Below are 19791 nucleotides of genomic sequence, written 5' to 3'. Positions count from 1 at the left end.
TTCAATTTTTACAGTGGACCCTTAAAAAAAATAACATGAATTAAGGGTTTTTCTTTGTTACATTGTAAATAATCGAACAGTAATTCTAACACTATTCTAGAAAAGCTCAAATCAAATAGCAAAAAGTCTTAGCGACAGTACAATTTTTATCCATAAAAGTGGTTTTTTATGATTATCAGATCACATGTCTTTTAGTAATTTCCCACTAAATCTCAGACCTTCAACTTATATATAGATTAATTTACTTGTTTTATGCACAATTTATTTCTATTTATTACAATTTAACATTTCCATATCTAATTTAATTAATAAAATTGCCATTCTCTTACAAATTCTCAGACCTTTCGAAAGGTGAAAATAAAGTATATATAGATAATAATTATGTTTATACATTTGAATATCCCTGCAAAACAACATATGATTGTGCTCATTACGAAGTCAATTTTCCACCAGGAAAATATCTCCTTGAAGTTTGGGGAGCACAAGGAGGAGGATATTTTTATGAAAACGGCAGCCCAGGCGGTTACTCAAAAGGTATTCTTACACTGAAAAGTGAGACCAAAGGATTTCTATATATCGGCGGGAAAGGAACTGCAGAAAAAAATAAAGGTTTTCAAAAAGGTGGATTCAACGGTGGTGGAAACGGAAAGTATTATGATTCATCTACCAAATATGGAGCTGGTGGAGGTGGTGCAAGTGATATTCGCCTCGAAAATAACTCATTTTATGCACGAATAATAGTTGCGGGTGGTGGAGGGGGGTCATCATATGGATACACTGAAGTTGAATCCTCAAATAATAAATATAATAATAATGGAGGTTCTGGAGGAGGTTATCAAGGCGGTGATGGAATATTTTTGATTACAAATAAAGATTATGCAGCATATGGAGGAACTCAATCCAGTCCAGGTGCAGGAGTGAATTACGATTATCGTACTGAAGCTGAATTTGGAAATGGAGGATCATTTACGTGCACTTCATGTAATTACGGTAGTGCTGGAGGTGGAGGAGGTTGGTTTGGAGGTGCTGCTGCTGGAGGCTATGGATATAGTGGTGCAGGAGGTTCAGGATATGTTCTGACATCGACTTCTTTCAAACCAAAGGATTATATTTACAAGAGAGAGCATTTTTTGATGAAAGCATCAATGAAGAGTGGAATCACGTTGTTGGATTTTGTTGAAAACGAAAACATTAAAATTCATGGATGCGGTCTTTCTGGTTTTAGTTTTTCACAACTTGTTTCATTTATAACTCTACCTTCAGTTGTATAACTTTCCTTATTCTATTTTCTTTAATTTTTGTTTCTAATTTTTTGTTATATTAATAAAAAAAAATATCCGAGTAATAAATATTCAAGCAATAGTATATTGCTAAACATGATATAAATTCTTCTGATCTAAGAGGTCTTTTTCAAGATCAATAATTTAAGAACGAGTATTCAAATTGTTTTCTTCTTTACATTGTAAATAAGTGCACTATATCTATGATGCATATGAGCCTAATCCAAAACAAATCGTAAAAGGGTTTATAGCACCTACTTTCCAGATAAAATGAATTTTTTTTAGTTGGGGAAAAAGTGACTTTTGGATATGGAAACCAATTTTGACAGAAAGTTAAATAATATAACTAATTACTATGAAGCTTTTAATATGACATGGTGTGATTTTTCTGTGAATTTCAGGTCACATGTCAATTTATGAAATGGAAAAACTAAAGGAATATGAAAAATATGGATTTTTCAAGTTCAACACTTTGTCAAACAATCCTCTTACTGAAACATATAAGACATTCATGCAGAATATCAAATATTTAAGGGGTGTTTTCCTTACAGAAATGTTTTATTGTGATGGAGCAGATTTTTTTGGTGTACCAAATGCACCTGACTTATTTGCTTCCATTCACAAAGAATGTAGACCGAGTAATCGCGTGATTGCTCATATACTTTGCCAGAAAATTACTACAAATATCGTTCAATTTTACAATGAACCAGTTGCTTACTCTACTTTTGTTGCCAAGTACTTAGAAACAGATCCAACAAACCATTTTCTATTTGCTTACAGTACTTTTCCAGCCATGTTTTGCTATTTTGCATCCGAAGAATTTTTAATTGCCGGTTCTCAGTTTATTCGCACTTTTATTTATAACAACAACGATCTTATCACGTCAGAAGCACTAGTAAGCTCGTTTTTCCACTGTATTCCTTCTTTTTATTCATTTTTTTTATCAACATTCGCGCAAAAAACGCTTTACTTCTACGAATCCACTCCATTCGAGTCATACTATAAAGCGTTCAAAGAAGTACTCTTGCAATCTCTTCCTCTCCTTACTTATTCCCATGTTCAAGTTGTTTTATTATTAATTCAAAAATTTTCAGACGAAGAAGCCAAATTTGTTATAGAAGATGTTTTCTACAAGCACTACCTTTCCTACAAAGAGTTTTCTGGCTATTTTACAGATAATACTTCGAAAAAAGGTTTAGAAACGTTTTTCAAGCGGTTAATTGACGAAAAGTCACTTGAAGTCATCGATATAATGTCCTCTACCGGCATTGTTTACAATCCTTATCCTAAAATTCAAGGAATTCATTGGTTCCGCGGTTGTCCGACGATAATGAGTGAGTACGATGTTAAATTACTTATAGATATCATCTCTTCTAACGACGAGAGCTCTTATTTACAGGATTCGAAGAAAATTCATTTTTCTGAAAATTGGAATCCACTTTTATTCAATATTTTCCCTGATTTCCTATCTAACACCTCCATCTATGACCGTCTGGGCGATGCATTATTCGGAATTCAGCCGGATAAAATAGATATCCGTGAAAACCCAACTTTTGAGAGGATTTACAAGAACGTTGCCAATGAATGTGAACAAAATAACCTGAATATCATAGATTTTGTCGAAGAAAAGTTCCCTGATATCATGAAATACGGAGAACTCATTGAATACATTTACAACCGAGCCAACAATGATTGTTATCGAAACTTTGATACATTGCAACAGTATATTCTTGATATAGAGACTCTAGAGAGTCATCAAAATTATACTCAACTAATTGAGAACCATTTGAGCATAATTTTCCATAGGTTTGCTTATGATTTCATTTCTAAAGCGACTTCTGCTTGCAAAGGCTCCGTAATTCAAAAGGTTTCCTCATGTTATGATTTGATTACATGTAACGAAAAGATTTCTACCTCTGTTAGCTTCTCCATGTGGTGTGCGGCCTTCGATGCTATTTATTTCCACGATTCAGAGATTCTAAACAGCGATGTCATATTTAATCACTTATTAGAAGAGAAAATACAGACATACCAAAGGGAAATCAAGGAAGATCCGTATATAAGACACATTTACCTCCATATCATATCGACTTCTACGATTATTTCACATTTATCAGAAGTCGGCTACGGACAGCAGCTTATTTTCATGTCCAGGTTCATGTTCAACATGAAATTGCTTGTTCCGGATTTCTTTTCCCCTCTTTGGCATAAGATTTTCGCATTTTGTCTTTTTATGTCAAAAGAAACGAAAATTTTCAGGACATTTATCTTCTACATATCATTTGTATCTGATAGCCAGATGACTCAGTTCTGGGGACACGACATAATCGACTCATTCCAAAAATTTACAACATCTTTCCATTATTTGATCAAAGACTGTGAATCATTGCGAAGTATCTGCACAAACCCAATGCAATGCCAGAGAATTTTGGAAATGTCTCGAAAATAATTTTGTAATTTTCTAATTTTTATGTATTTTTGTATGTAAAAATTTAATTTCGTTGTTGGTTATATCATTTCATTTCCTATGAGGCTTAGTTGTTTCATACAAAAGTTTTTTTGTTTGTTGAATAAAATCATCTCATCAAAAAAGTGACATTCGGTGACCGTTTAATAATATTTTGAGAAAAATTAGAAAAACGAAAAAATTAATATGGAAAACTCTAAGTTCGCACAAGCATTATTAAGAAGACGTGAAGAAGCAGCTAAAAAGGCAACACAAACAAGTATTAGTGTATCTCAAATCTCAGAAAAATCAATAATTTCAGTAGAAGAGCAGTCAATAGATCCTGATATTGAAGTATCAATGGTTGTTGACGAAGATCAAGAATTGTTTCAATTACAAAGAGAAAATCAAGATCTTAAAGCAAAGATAAGAGAATTAATGCAACAAAATAAAGTTCTTTCGCAAAAAATAGATGATCTTTTAGATCAATCTGAAATAGAAATACTTACAGAACAAGTTTCAAATCTACAAATTGAATTAACAAATGAAAAGAATTTAAAGAAACAAGCAGAAGATAGACTACTTTATTTACAATATCAATATGATATCAAATGCAAAGAAGCAGCAGCAAATATGAAAATACTCGAATCTCTCCAGTTGAAAAATCGTAAATTACAAGAACAAAACTCTTCTTTATCGCAAATCAATGCATCACAGCTAGAAAGCGACCAATATTCTAACGGAAGTAGAAGATCTCGTCTATCCAACGGACAAATGCCAGATAGTCCAAGAAGATATCAGCCAGAGCCGAATTATCAACAAAATTACCAACCTCCTGAAAGTCCGAAAAGATTTCAGGCAGAACCGAGTAGTCCAAGAAGATATCAAGAAGAGTTACCTCCACCAAGTAGAATCCAGCAAGATTTACCAAATCCTTCCATGTATCAAGACAATATTCCTCAAAATCAACCGAGATATGCTCCAAATTCAGCTAGATCTAGCAATTCATCATCAAATAGTAGAAATCCTGCTGATATGGAGTATGATGACTTGATTAGAGAAAGAGATATGCTTGAAGACAAAAAGATCGAACTTGAAAACATCATGGATGAGAATTTTGATGATGTTGATCCAAACATTTCCAATCAGTATAACAGAGTCTTAACACGACTTTCACAAGTGAAGAGAGAGCTTAGATTCCGCTCTTAATTATATTTTGTTTATTACTAAATGTTGTTTTGTTTTATTATGCTTAATATCTAATATGTGAATGTGGAAGGGATAGTAAATATGATTACAAAGTAATTTGGATTATATGTGTAGGCATGCTGACTAAGGATCTTTACATTGTAAATCATTCATTCCTCTCAATTTGAAAAGGTTTACATGAACTTGAAATTAATGTCATAACTCGAAATTTTCCCAATTAATCAAGTTATATATTTGATAATATGGATATCACTCTACTATATATCATTAGACAATCAATTTTGGTCGCTCACATCTAGAGAGGTAGGGCAACGATAGGTCAAAAAGGCTTCTCTGATAGATTTCCTTGCCTTTTGGATATGCTATAATATATAGCCTAGCATGATAGGATATGATGTCAAAAGTTAGGACATAACTTAGGATCTTGAGAAAAATGAAAAACAAAAATTACATAAAAAAAGAAAAATTTTATCTAATTTGTTTTTTTGGACCGAATAAGTAATTTTATTGAATTTCAATACGACACATAGATTTTATTATTAGTAATAAATATAATGGTTTACTATTAACAAGGAACCTAAACTAATGAAAATTTGATTTCAAATATTGTATATGATTATCATAGATTACCAAAATATATTGCTATTTATGAGGATATAATATTGATTATTAGTAAATCGTATAAATTTAATAAATATACCATGAATATTGAATGAATTTCTTGATTCATAGGGGTAAAACGCGCTTTTATATGATTTAGACAGAGAATTTATGAGATGTAAATAACACAATAAAGGTTTATATTGAATATTTTCTAAAAATAAATCGAAATTATAAAAAACAATACATTTATTCATTGAAACTACTTGGACAAATATGAAACAAGCATTCAGGCAATACTTTTGAGACTTCAACGCATCTGATAATTTTTATATAACTTCACCTCTTATGCTTAGAGTGGAGGTATTGAGATCGTATAAGTATAGATGAGCTCACATTCAGATATGATGTGTGAACTTCTGTTTTCACTGCAATTTTGAATCAGAATAAACTCAAAACAAGAATAAAATGATATACTCACTCTCTAAATGTGTTCGAGATTTAAAGTTGTATGAATAAAACGATTCATCTTTCGAAGCTCCCATTTAATGAGAGACTTCGAAAGATGAATGTATTCATGTAGATGAAATACTATATATGACCATGTGTGATACTAAAGATATCAAAATGTTCATTTTTAAGTGCAATAGAAGGGTTATCTCTCGTAAAATCTCAATTTAAGGAAGATTTAGAAAGAACTCCTTTCCTAAGTAGATAGTGTGTGGTTTCTGTCTTTTGGTTGATCAGGAACTATGAAATTAAGTCGGACAGAAAGAAGTTCTTTCCAAAACAGACTCCAAATGAGTTGTTCGAAAAGAACTTCCTTCTGTATATGGATAATTGTAGTTACCGCACTGAAGTATGTGATTGTGATGATGGAGTTCTCGATAAATCTAAAATCGGATTAAGATTAATTGAAAACTTAAGTAATTCTTTGAAATCTTGTGTTGTCTGGCACTATAATAACCAAAGAATGAGAATATTATGTTGAATGATGAGTACGTGTGCTCGGCATTCGCCGAGCGAATTGAGTTTAACGTACTATGAAAAGTGACAAATTTGGGCTTTTTTTCCTAGGGTTATGATCTCTTCCTTTCTGCTCAATACGACAGAAATGAAAGAATGAATTTGTACTCCCTAATTGATTACTACAATCTGTATCTATCTTTAACATAGAATTAGCTGCATTGTGATTTATACTCCAGAATTATTCAATTTAAGATCAACCTCGTAAATTTTAATCATATTGCACCAATACTCCTACGTTGAGATAAGAACATGATTATACATACCAAAGCCCCATATTAAAAATCAAAATTTAGCACCTCCATTATGCAACCACATTATTCGTCGCAAATAAGTATATTTACGCATATTATGATGCATATTCACACAACTCGTATACATGAAAAGTTATTAAAATCAGACAAAATTATTGCAATAAGGAAAAAAAAACAACTTTATTATATATGTTAGTAATGAATTACAAATATTTCTACAAAGAATGCTCAATACTTCATATAATCTTCGAATATTTCTTATTACAAGTTAATACATTTTGACTCGAACATGATAAACAAAAGCCGACACGCTGATTACTACATTTATGAAAATATAGTACGTTTCCATTCATCTGTTTACTTGTTTTTGTTGGAATAAAATCATTTTTTTTTTCTTTCATGAAATAAGAATTTTGCTGCGAAAGCAATATCTCTAACAATAATTAATACATTACGTCAACTCTGGAATGAGTATTTATCAAATATGATATCAAAATCAAAAATTAGTTGTTTTTTATGAGTAAAAACGATGTAAATTGATTATTTGACTAATTATCAAATACTTTGATTTTCCAAATTTTTTTCGAAATTGATTTTTTGATGTGAAATTCAAATTGTTTAATTTCATTTTTGAAATTTTGAATTTTTTTTGGAATTTTGAGTTGATCAATTCAGCAGAATTGATAATGCTATTGCTTTAGGGCATACCACAAGGTGATGAATAAAAGGTGAACATTAACAAATTATTTTAAATCACAAATATCATCCTCATCAACTTTAATTCTAAAAAGAACTGTACTGAATTATGAAAATGCATGATTTACATTATTAAAATCTTTGAATGAAAATAGTACAAGATAAGTTTTTATTCATTTTTAATTAGATTTAAACGAAAAACTACTCCATATTAAAATTTAAGTCGAGAAATCGTATTTTGTTCTTATTTGTTAGCATTTTGTAGACATTCTAATCTTGAATTAATTTGTTACATGATATTATTAACAAATTTAACTGAAAAAATATGTTAATATGGAATAAACCATGATTATATAAGCTATCAATGCTATATATACATATGTAAAAGATTCATATTAACTCAATTAACAAAAATGATAGATTTTCATAAAGGTTCAATCTAGGTTCGTCCGAAAATTTTGATTTTTATATAGAAGACATAGTTTCATATACATAATTAAATTTTCAAACAAATTTGATCATACCATTTATTAAGCAGGATAGTATATTAATTACTATCAGTATAAAAATATAAAAATGATTATATTTAATTATTGCATAATTTAGTCAAAGAGTTATAAGCCTCAAGTGATCGTTATCACCTTCAATGCACGTATACTTTATTGATTCATAGATATTTAATCTATGTTTGACATGTTGTTGTCGTCATTCGTTTTGTTCCCATTCTTCCTAAGTTAGAATTAGAGAATACACCATCCACATCATCTAATTTGGTCCTCAGCGATAGATTGGTTCATTTTGGAGGAGTCCCATAAGACAGTTTTCGAGCACCAAATATCAAATTTTAATGTATACAAATCTTTAGTGATTTATCTCTTTTATGATGAGTAAAAGGTTTCTGCTCATCAACATTTGATTTCCGACATATATGATTTCTAATTGCAATTATTTACTTTCTTTTTATAATCTAACTCTGTGACTCATACCATAAATTAATTATTGGAAAGTGTCAATATGTTTGGCACAACGCATGGCGGAAGATACCAAACCATGCAGGGAATATGATACGTTTAAGATCTCCGAACTTTTTTTCCAAAAATTTTTTATCGTTGCCCTACCTCTACATCTAGCCATTTTTGCAATACGCAGAATCTCATCATTGCACTCAAATTTCATAGATGAATTCGATTGACGAGAGAATCAGTGATATTTTGAAATTAATCGATGGACTCCCTATCCATACGGAAAAGTTCAGTGTGCTCGCTGATTGTCTCCATTCATTTACGCTTTTTAAGACTTATTTCGAAAATACCGATTCAAATTTAAACAAAACGAACATATCACGATTTGATTTTGCACTAGGAGAACTACAAGCTATTCTCCTAATGATTGGTCCGGAAGTTTGGATTGATTATATCTGTCATACTTCGATTGATCACGCAATCAACGTATTAAAAGCGAAAATGTCTGAAATGAAAGAATACACAAACATCATGTTCAACATTAATACAGGTATCTTTGATATTCCTCAATACAAATTGAATTATGCAGATTTTTTGGATCTAAAAAAGCTTTTGAAAATAATAAAGAACATTCCACCTGACAAATTTGGTGATTCTGATCCAAATAATATCAAACAAAACATAAATAAAGCATTAGAAGCGTATAAAAGTCCAAAATGTTTTACATTTCAACAAATTCAATCATTTAGAAAGTTTTATGTCGATACAGAAGATTTAGAAATCCTTAAAAAGATCGGATCTGGTACTTTCTCAACAATTTTCCAAGGTCGAAGAAAATCTACAAATGAAGAGGTTGCAATCAAATTCTTTACTAGCGCTCACTCCAGAACTGAGCATTTCAATCAATTGATATGCGAAGCAAACGCTTATTCCCGTTTAAACCACAAAAATATCGTAAAATTCCATGGAGTCACAAAAGAACCTCCTTTTATGCTAATTACTGAATTTATGGATGGTGGATCATTATTTAGAGGTCTACAAACACCAGGAGCCCTCGATGCACCAGAAATGTTAGATCATATCGCACTTTCCATTGCAAATGGCTTAGTTTACTTACACAAGCTCGGATCTATCCACGGTGATATCAAATCGCTCAATATTCTGCTCTCAAAGTCAGGAGGAGTCAAATTATGCGATTTTGGCTCTTCAAGGGTTTTCCATGATCCCAATGCCGATATCGGCCCTATCGGCACTATATCGTGGTCCGCCCCCGAAATGTTGCGAACTGAAGGAGAAAGAATGATTTCGCCAGCCGCAGACGTTTACTCGTACGGCGTAGTACTTCTGGAGATGGCAACAAGGAGACCGCCTGAATCAAACAACAGAAAAGTGGTTCCGCCGGATACTCCTCCAAAATTAAGGTCATTAATTGAGAAATGTCTATCGGCAGATCCATTTATGAGGCCGACCATGTCGGAAATCGTACAGATGTTCGAACAGAAACTCATTTCCTTCGCAAAATCCGCTGAAATCAAAGTTTCTACAAATGCTCTCAATTTTTTGATCGAAAACGCCACAAAAGACTCCTACGACCTACTCGGTGACATTTGTGCAGAGATCCCCACAACAAGAGAGTTCGTTTTGGCCAAAATTGCCCAGAAAAACGTTTCAAATGCGGTGAAAGGTTCATTAATCAGGGCTTTGAGGGCAATTTGTAGGACAAAAGAGCTTTGTGAGCAGGCAATAAAGCTTGGCGTCATTGAATTATGTCTTGGATTCCTAGATAAAGACGAATTACAAGTTAGATCTCTCTTTTTACTGCTTTCTGTCGTCAGGTTGGCCGAATACAGCTTCTCAGAGAGCGAATTGAACATCCTACATGAATATCCCGACTCTCTTTTGGTCACAATTTGTTTGCTTTACGGAACAAAACTCGATGAGAACGAAATTGGAAAATATTTGGATCTGATTTTAAGTTGTCCTGATCAGATATTGCCTTCCATACTCTGTGGATTAAGGAGATACTTCAAAACAAACACAGAACCAATAAATGAACAATTATTTTACAAAATTGCGACAAGTTTGTTCACAGTTCTACAATCAAACGAAGAAACATCAGCTACCCAGGCCATTCTCATCTTTTCTGACGTTCTTCCTTTGATTTCCTTTGATTTAGTGATGAGCCCTCAGCATATGATACTAATTGGCAAATGGATCTTCGTAAAGAACACTGCCATCCATATTTCAGCAGTTAATTTGCTGTCTCTCGTTGTTTATTCTCCAAATGTCAAAATTATTGCAAATGGAGTTTACGAATTCATGGTTATCCTTCTCCATTCATTACCTCTGTCATGTGTAAAGGATCAATTGTCCAATTCCGTCCTTAAACTGCTTTCCCAGCAAGATATCGGACAATGGTTTGTCGAAAAGCAGCTAAACAACTTCATGCTTGGCGATATACCATTGGAACTGAAGCCTGTGATGATTAAAATGCTCGCTTGCGTTGCTTGGACAAAACATGACAATTTAATTTCTCCAGGAGCCCAGAAAACCATCAGAGACGTGATTGCCCTTAATAATGATGACTTGTACAGGTTGGTTTGCAGGTTTATTATTGCTTCCGGCAAAGCTGTTGAGTATCTTAATTTATTAGGCAGTGGAAGGTTCGTTGATGAGGTTGAGAGGACAGATAATGTTGATGTTGTCATGGATACAATCAAACTGTTCAAAGTTACGCATAATGGCTGCACAAAATTGGAATTCAAGAGATTGGCAACTGCTTCTACAAAATTCATTGAAAATGAAAGTGTTAAATTACACATTTTGTGGTTGTATGTTTTGTCATTTAGAATTACAAAGGATACGAATTTCATTAAAGATGTGAAGAGTTTGATCATAGAAAACAAAGATTTGTTGGATTGCAATGATATAATTGACATGCTCAATGCAAATTAATTTAACTATATATATTGTATCTTTTATTTCTTAATATAAATGTATATTTATCTTTCGTTAATTTTTTTCATTTATATTATGAGCTTACTGTGAATGATGCCAATTAATTTACCAATCATTCGGCATGTTTCAGTCATCTCATGAATGAATAAGAATCAAAAAGATTTCATGAATGATAATTAATTTAATTTTCATTGTTAGATTGATCCCTTATGAAATTTCTATACTTTCGGCTTCCGAATCTATGAATGAATGAAATATATTCCTACAATGTTGGTAATCAATATCATCTTCCATATTCTTATTCTATGGAAAAATAATACCAAAAGCTATCAACATCATTTACTCTAATGACCCTATTAATTGATTAGTTGTTTGTAAAATGTAACAATAATGCAAAACGCATGATCTGTTATGTCATGATTGGCGTGATTAAATTGGCTAATTGAGATCTTCTTATTTAGACAAAACCTTCATACAAAAAGATAGTTAAACAATTTAAACAATGGTCAAAATTTTTATAAAACAATAAAAAAAAATAAAAAATTAGTCTTCAAAGAAAACTGTTCTTGTCAAAGATGTAAGAGAATACTTCTCTTTCATCTGTTTGATCACATCACTCTCAGCTATTTCTTCCACTGGCTTCAGAGGGAATTCCCACGAAGCTCTCTTTGTTATCAGAATTTCGTTTTTCACTGCATTCAGAAAGTCTGATTCAGGCGAATTTTCGTTGAATTGCACTGACTTCCTTGTCTTCTTCTTCTCAAGAGCAGAAGCATCCAGAGATTTCCTCATCGGTTTCTTGATTTTTTGGTCGATTTCTTCGATTTTGTCTTTAGGAATTGCGCTTTTCCTTCTTCTCTTCGGATGAGCTGGTTCTCCATCGAGTGTGTGCGGCAGTTTGTGTCTTTTAGATGGTGGTTGTTCGGCAGATTCGATGCTGTCTGAGTTAGAATCGTGTCTCTGCTCCAAAATTTTTGAATTTACTGTTGAAGACCTCTTCCTCTTCTTTACTTTCTTAGGAGTAGCTGCAGCATTGACGGATATCTTGTTGGGAAGACTTCCTGATGCAGCAATTCCTTTTCCTGGCTCTTTATTCTCCTCATTTTCCTCAACTTTGAATTTAATCGCGCCTTTCTTCACTGGTTCGCTGTTTTCTTCTGTACTCCTGCTTCCTGATGATGTTTTGTGCTGAAGTTCGCTGTTGCTTTCATCTTCTGACTCTGATGAAATAAATAATTTTCTTCCGATTTTGTTTTTCTTAATTCCGTCATCGGAATCATAATTAGTCTTCCTCCTAGGCATATCACTATCCGATTCATTGTCAGAAATCCTCTTTCTGTAGACAATATGAACTTTGTCGTCGGAAGGAGAGATATCCTTGATCAGAGAGAATTTCCTGGGCCTGGTAAACACTGTCATGCCTGGAATCAATGGTTTGGTCACTAAATGTTCGATTTCCTGGTTGATATACATTGGAAAACGAGAAGAATCAGGCATTGTCCATCCGAATGGGATATCATCAAATGGTATCTCAATGCCATCTGGTTTATCCTCAATTACGCCTCCTTTTTGGAGGAATGCGATCAAATTTATCAAACATTTGGCAATAGCTTTGGAATGAGGTGTTGTCGCGGCATTATTGATCTCATCTGTGAAATCATCGATCAATATTGTCCTTTTCGTGTCTTCAAACCGTTTCAGAGAATTATAAATTCCTTCAATCGAAGCAGAGTTACCTTTGAAGCTCAGTTGAAAGATGTTCTTGTTCAGATATGTCAAATCCAAAAGGATGTTGATTGCTTGTTGGTTTATTTGCTGGTTTGCAAGATTTATTGTGTTTAATTGGAAAGCTCCTGATAAATTGTTGATGAACTCAACTGCATGTTCAGCAATGTGCTTTTCTGGTGTTCCTATTAATGTAATACTCTGGAATTTTTGTAATTTTGCCAAAGAATTTCCTAATTCAACCAAACTATCCTTGTTTTCAGCTGAATAACATCCAGAAACATTAAGTTCACGCAAGTTCTCGCATCTTGCGATGAAATTGTTGAAGTTTTTGGGAATAGGGTTATTTGACCAATCTAAACCACAAACGCACTTCGTAGGCATACTCTTTAGTGTTAAATTGAGCATTTTTGTATCATTCTCTGTCATTTGAGCGTTAGAAAAGTTGATATAAATTCCATAAGGGAAATTCGAAGTAAAAATCAACTCAAACATCTGCTGGAACGCATTATCACTCCACTTGACATCAGCAACATCGAATCTGATGAGAGATTGAGGCATAAACAAATTTTGAACGTTAAGTTGGGAACAAAGGTTTCCACTGATATTTAACATTTTCATTTTGTATTTATGCTTGCCAAAGATGACATGTAATATATCATTTAGCTCTAAATTACAATAAGCGACGCTCAATGAAATCAAATGCGGACAATTGTCGTAAAGGTCCTGAAAATCAACATTTTGGGTATAATCCAAGTTAAGCATCTTCAAATTTCTGAAAAGAGCTGATGTTCTGTACTCTTGTCCAATAATTTCATTCGAATAACTGTTTTGCAATGATAAACAAGTCAAAGAAGAGTTCCTTATGTTTTCTAGTATCTGTAATTGCGCTTTTGTGAAGTTAGAATTCTTAAATGAAAGTCCAATCAAAGCATTTGTTTCATTTAGTTCATCAATGAAGGTTTGGAAGCTTTCTGTTGCTTCGCCTGTGATCTGTATGTGGAGAGGAGGAAAATCATCCGAAACGTATTTGGATAATATGTCAAAAATGTCGATAGATAGTGGTTCTGGAAATTCTAAGCTTTCTATGTAATCTGCAGCCTGAACAGTTCGCATCATAGGTACTGCAAGACAATTAATTTGGTCTGGAGTCAAGCTAATAACCTTTCTTTTAGTACTAAACAATTTTTTAGCAAATTCAACGACATTTGGGAAATCCTTAATTTCTTTGGTAGTTCCTGATTGTATGGCGCTGCAATTAAAACGTGCTATAAGAGAATTTGGAGTAGGACGATATTTGTATTTTGTAAAGTTCGATAATTCCAAATCTTCATATTCGTATGTTGTTAAAACTCTTTGTATAATGCAACCAATTATTTCTTTGACCTGATCTAGATTGTCTGGGATGAATCTCATCAAATTATCTTCTGATCCAAATTCTAGTATAATAATTTTATCATCAAGACTTATGTATGTCAATTCTATCCAAGTGTAGGTCTTATCTTTGATGTTATCCTTGAAATAGCAAACATATGCATCTGTAAGTGCCAAAAGTCGATCAGATGATCCTCCATGGTCATGGATCTTCTTGACTTCGAATATACCAAAAACTTTCCGTTGATTGCTCTCTAAAAATGTTCTACATATGGTTGACATTTCAACTTCAAAAAAAAAATTGAAAGAAAAAATTAACTAATTTTATTTGTCACTTTTGAGAATCTATCGAATTTTTATGTAAAAAAAATGATTCGGAAAACATGTGTTCCGTAATAGTATCAAGGAACAACGATAATCTTTTTTACATCAACAGGCATGATAAGGTTGTTTTGCAGCTTGGAAGCATTGTTCAGACAACAGCTCGATTTCAAAATAATACTTTGCTTATGAACTGCGCAATTGCCTTAGATAATAGCGTTGTGACCGAAAACACATATATTCCAAGCTACACCTTTGTTGCTCCAGCTGCCGAAAGGTTCATTAGCAGTTCTGCGAATATTGATAGTCCAATTTGCATCGGAAGAGGCGTAACTATATATGATAATGCCGTAATCTGCTACAATGTCACCTTAAGTGATGGTTATTCTATCCAAGAAGGCGTAGTTATCGGAAACGGTTGAATAATTGGCCAGGGAAGTGTTGTAAAGAAAGGTGAAGTGGTCACACCTTTATTTACTGTACCCCCTAGATTTAATTATTCAGAAGATATCATCGAAGACTGCCACAAACTTCAAATGGTGATAACAATCAAAGGAGCATGCTTTACCAAGCAGCATTCGTGCGCAGGAATCGATGAAGTACTTGCAGATTGAGGCACTGACATGCATTCGCTTGTCAGAGGCTACATGAAGCTGATGTCAGATTATCCAGTCGAATTTGACCTCCATATTTCGAAGCTACCCGCTGTTGTCACTCATGATGAGATTGTTGACGTATTCGGCGGAAGAACTCTATCTTTGGCGCATTCTTACTTGGATTCTGGTTCTGAAGGCGAATGGGCCAATTTGATAAAGAACGCGACGAAAACTGCGGCTGAGTAGTACTATAGTCCATGAGGGCAATAACTATTAACTAATATCGAAATAAGCACAATACCTATACAGCCTAACCACGCTATCCTAGCAGCTAGGCTGCATATGTATTGTGCTTCTAGCTTGCAGAGGCCTCATTGAAGACCGATTGGAGATCTCGCGCCGAAATCACTTGCTGGTGTGGATAGAGCTGCGTAGAATCCCAGCAAGTGAATAGTCGGTGGTGACTCCAGCGGTGGTCCACCATGAGATTATGCCACTTTTGTGATATGAGACGGAAAGTTTTTTTTTGATCTGACATTGTAAACTGTTTCGCATGTCAGATTTTTGTAACTTTACAAATATCAGAATTTGTATGATTTACCGGCATTGTAAACATTGTTTATCAAAAGCTATTGTTTTTCAATGAAAACTCCTTGGAAATAATTTTATTTCATAAATTGATTTTATTCAAATATAGATGTTAGAAAGTGCTATGGCAAAATTATTTTGAAGCGCCGTGTTCAATTAATAGTTTGATAATTTCAGGTGCATTTTGTTTAATTGCAATGCTAAGTGGACATTCGTTAATATAAAAAGAATTTCATAAAACGATGATTGATATTAAAAGAAAGAGAATCTTATAAAACGATGATTGATATGAAATGAAAGAGAATGATATAAAACGATAATTGATATTAAAAGAAATAGAATGCCATAAAACGATGATTGATATTAAAAGAAAGAGAATTCTATAAAACGATGATTGATATTAAAAGAAAGAGAATTCTATAAAACGATGATTGATATGAAATGAAAGAGAATTCTATAAAACGATGATTAATATTAAAAGAAATAGAATGTAATAAAACGATGATTGATATTAAAAGAAAGAGAATTATATAAAACGATGATTGATATTAAAAGAAAGAGAATTCTATAAAACGATGATTGATATTAAATGAAAGAGAATTATATAAAACGATGATTGATATTAAATGAAAGAGAATGCCATAAAACGATGATTGATATTAAAAGAAAGAGAATGTAATAAAACGATGATTGATATTAAATGAAAGAGAATTTCATAAAACGATGATTAATATTAAAAGAAAGTTGATAAGTTTAATATTGACATCTGCACCATGTTCTATTAATAATTTGATAATTTCAGGTGCATTTTGTTTAATTGCAATGCTAAGTGGACATTCGTTAATATAAAAAGAATTTCATAAAACGATGATTGATATTAAAAGAAAGAGAATCTTATAAAACGATGATTGATATGAAATGAAAGAGAATGATATAAAACGATAATTGATATTAAAAGAAATAGAATGCCATAAAACGATGATTGATATTAAAAGAAAGAGAATTCTATAAAACGATGATTGATATTAAAAGAAAGAGAATTCTATAAAACGATGATTGATATGAAATGAAAGAGAATTATATAAAACGATGATTGATATTAAAAGAAAGAGAATGTAATAATACGATGATTGATATTAAATGAAAGAGAATGCCATAAAACGATGATTGATATTAAAAGAAATAGAATGCCATAAAACGATGATTGATATTAAATGAAAGAGAATTCTATAAAACGATGATTGATATTAAAAGAAAGAGAATGTAATAAAACGATGATTGATATTAAATGAAAGAGAATTCTATAAAACGATGATTGATATTAAAAGAAAGAGAATGTAATAAAACGATGATTGATATTAAATGAAAGAGAATTTCATAAAACGATGATTAATATTAAAAGAAAGTTGATAAGTTTAATATTGACATCTGCACCATGTTCTATTAATAATTTGATAATTTCAGGTGCATTTTGTTTAATTGCAATGCTAAGTGGACATTCGTTAATATAAAAAGAATTTCATAAAACGATGATTGATATTAAAAGAAAGAGAATTTCATAAAACGATGATTGATATTAAAAGAAAGAGAATTTCATAAAACGATGATTGATATTAAAAGAAAGAGAATGTCATAAAACGATGATTGATATTAAAAGAAATAGAATGCCATAAAACGATGATTGATATTAAAAGAAAGAGAATGTCATAAAACGATGATTGATATTAAAAGAAAGAGAATGTCATAAAACGATGATTGATATTAAAAGAAAGAGAATTCTATAAAACGATGATTGATATTAAAAGAAAGAGAATGTCATAAAACGATGATTGATATTAAAAGAAAGAGAAATTTATAAAACGATGATTAATATTAAAAGAAAGTTGATAAGTTTAATATTGACATCTGCACCATGTTCTATTAATAATTTGATAATTTCAGGTGCATTTTGTTTAATTGCAATGCTAAGTGGACATTCGTTAATATAAAAAGAATTTCATAAAACGATGATTGATATTAAAAGAAAAAGAATTTCATAAAACGATGATTGATATTAAATGAAAGAGAATGTAATAAAACGATGATTGATATTAAATGAAAGAGAATGTAATAAAACGATGATTAATATTAAAAGAAATAGAATGCCATAAAACGATGATTGATATTAAATGAAAGAGAATTATATAAAACGATGATTGATATTAAAAGAAAGAGAATTCTATAAAACGATGATTGATATTAAAAGAAAGAGAAATTTATAAAACGATGATTGATATTAAATGAAAGAGAATGTAATAAAACGATGATTAATATTAAAATAAAGTGAATTATATAAAACGATGATTGATATTAAAAGAAAGTTGATAAGTTTAATATTGACATCTGCACCATGTTCTATTAATAATTTGATAATTTCAGGTGCATTTTGTTCAATTGCAATGCTAAGTGGACATTCGTTAATATAAAAAGAATTTCATAAAACGATGATTGATATTAAATGAAAGAGAATGAAATAAAACGATGATTGATATTAAAAGAAAAAGAATTTCATAAAACGATGATTGATATTAAAAGAAAGAGAATTCTATAAAACGATGATTGATATTAAATGAAAGAGAATTATATAAAACGATGATTGATATTAAAAGAAAAAGAATTCTATAAAACGATGATTGATATTAAAAGAAAAAGAATTCTATAAAACGATGATTGATATTAAAAGAAAAAGAATTCTATAAAACGATGATTGATATTAAATGAAAGAGAATTTCATAAAGCGATGATTGATATTAAAAGAAAGTAAATTTCATAAAACGATGATTGATATTAAATGAAAGAGAATTTCATAAAACGATGATTGATATTAAATGAAAGAGAATGAAATAAAACGATGATTGATATTAAATGAAAGAGAATGAAATAAAACGATGATTAATATTAAAAGAAAGAGAATTGTATAAAACGATGATTGATATTAAATGAAAGAGAATTCTATAAAACGATGATTGATATTAAAAGAAAGAGAAATTTATAAAACGATGATTGATATTAAAAGAAAGAGAATTCTATAAAACGATGATTGATATTAAAAGAAAGAGAAATTTATAAAACGATGATTGATATTAAAAGAAAGAGAATTTCATAAAACGATGATTGATATTAAATGAAAGAGAATTATATAAAACGATGATTGATATTAAAAGAAAAAGAATTATATAAAACGATGATTGATATTAAAAGAAAGAGAATTATATAAAACGATGATTGATATTAAATGAAAGAGAATTATATAAAACGATGATTGATATTAAATGAAAGAGAATTTCATAAAACGATGATTAATATTAAAAGAAAGTTGATAAGTTTAATATTGACATCTGCACCATGTTCTATTAATAATTTGATAATTTCAGGTGCATTTTGTTTAATTGCAATGCTAAGTGGACATTCGTTAATATAAAAAGAATTTCATAAAACGATGATTGATATTAACAGAATGAGAAATTTATAAAACGATGATTGATATTAAAAGAAAAAGAATTTCATAAAACGATGATTGATATTAAAAGAAAGAGAATTGTATAAAACGATGATTGATATTAAATGAAAGAGAATTATATAAAACGATGATTGATATTAAAAGAAAGAGAAATTTATAAAACGATGATTGATATTAAAAGAAAGAGAATTTCATAAAACGATGATTGATATTAAATGAAAGAGAATTTCATAAAACGATGATTGATATTAAAAGAA

General features: G+C 31.2%; 5 protein-coding genes across 5 annotated transcripts, besides 1 other annotated feature; 4 read left to right on the top strand and 1 right to left on the bottom strand.

Annotated features, from left to right (window-relative positions):
• Positions 1-1701: 1701 nt before the first annotated feature.
• On the top strand, positions 1702-3802 carry TVAGG3_0646390 (uncharacterized protein; the record flags this gene model as incomplete). The annotated part of the gene is made up of 1 exon (XM_001310442.1): positions 1702-3729. One exon carries the CDS (start codon positions 1702-1704, stop codon positions 3727-3729), a length of 2028 nt encoding a protein of 675 aa, XP_001310443.1.
• A 74-nt stretch (positions 3803-3876) lies between these two features.
• Positions 3877-5355, top strand: TVAGG3_0646380 (uncharacterized protein; the record flags this gene model as incomplete). Its single annotated transcript, XM_001310441.1, has 1 exon — positions 3934-4935. One exon carries the CDS (start codon positions 3934-3936, stop codon positions 4933-4935), a length of 1002 nt encoding a protein of 333 aa, XP_001310442.1.
• Positions 5356-6529: 1174 nt separating this feature from the next.
• Positions 6530-6577: a mobile genetic element.
• Positions 6578-8046: 1469 nt separating this feature from the next.
• TVAGG3_0646360 (protein kinase protein) lies at positions 8047-11428 on the top strand (the record flags this gene model as incomplete). Its single annotated transcript, XM_001310440.2, has 1 exon — positions 8690-11428. One exon carries the CDS (start codon positions 8690-8692, stop codon positions 11426-11428), a length of 2739 nt encoding a protein of 912 aa, XP_001310441.1.
• Positions 11429-11974: 546 nt separating this feature from the next.
• On the bottom strand, positions 11975-14812 carry TVAGG3_0646350 (the record flags this gene model as incomplete). The annotated part of the gene is made up of 1 exon (XM_001310439.1): positions 11975-14812. One exon carries the CDS (start codon positions 14810-14812, stop codon positions 11975-11977), a length of 2838 nt encoding a protein of 945 aa, XP_001310440.1.
• A 227-nt stretch (positions 14813-15039) lies between these two features.
• TVAGG3_0646340 (trimeric LpxA-like superfamily) lies at positions 15040-15273 on the top strand (the record flags this gene model as incomplete). Its single annotated transcript, XM_001310438.1, has 1 exon — positions 15040-15273. One exon carries the CDS (start codon positions 15040-15042, stop codon positions 15271-15273), a length of 234 nt encoding a protein of 77 aa, XP_001310439.1.
• Positions 15274-19791: the final 4518 nt, after the last annotated feature.

This window comes from Trichomonas vaginalis, chromosome III (genome assembly GCF_026262505.1).
Source record: "Trichomonas vaginalis G3 chromosome III, whole genome shotgun sequence".
Taxonomy (NCBI): domain Eukaryota; phylum Parabasalia; order Trichomonadida; family Trichomonadidae; genus Trichomonas; species Trichomonas vaginalis.
The sequence above is the reverse complement of the archived record's forward strand: the minus strand, read 5'-3'. Positions and strand labels throughout refer to the sequence as shown.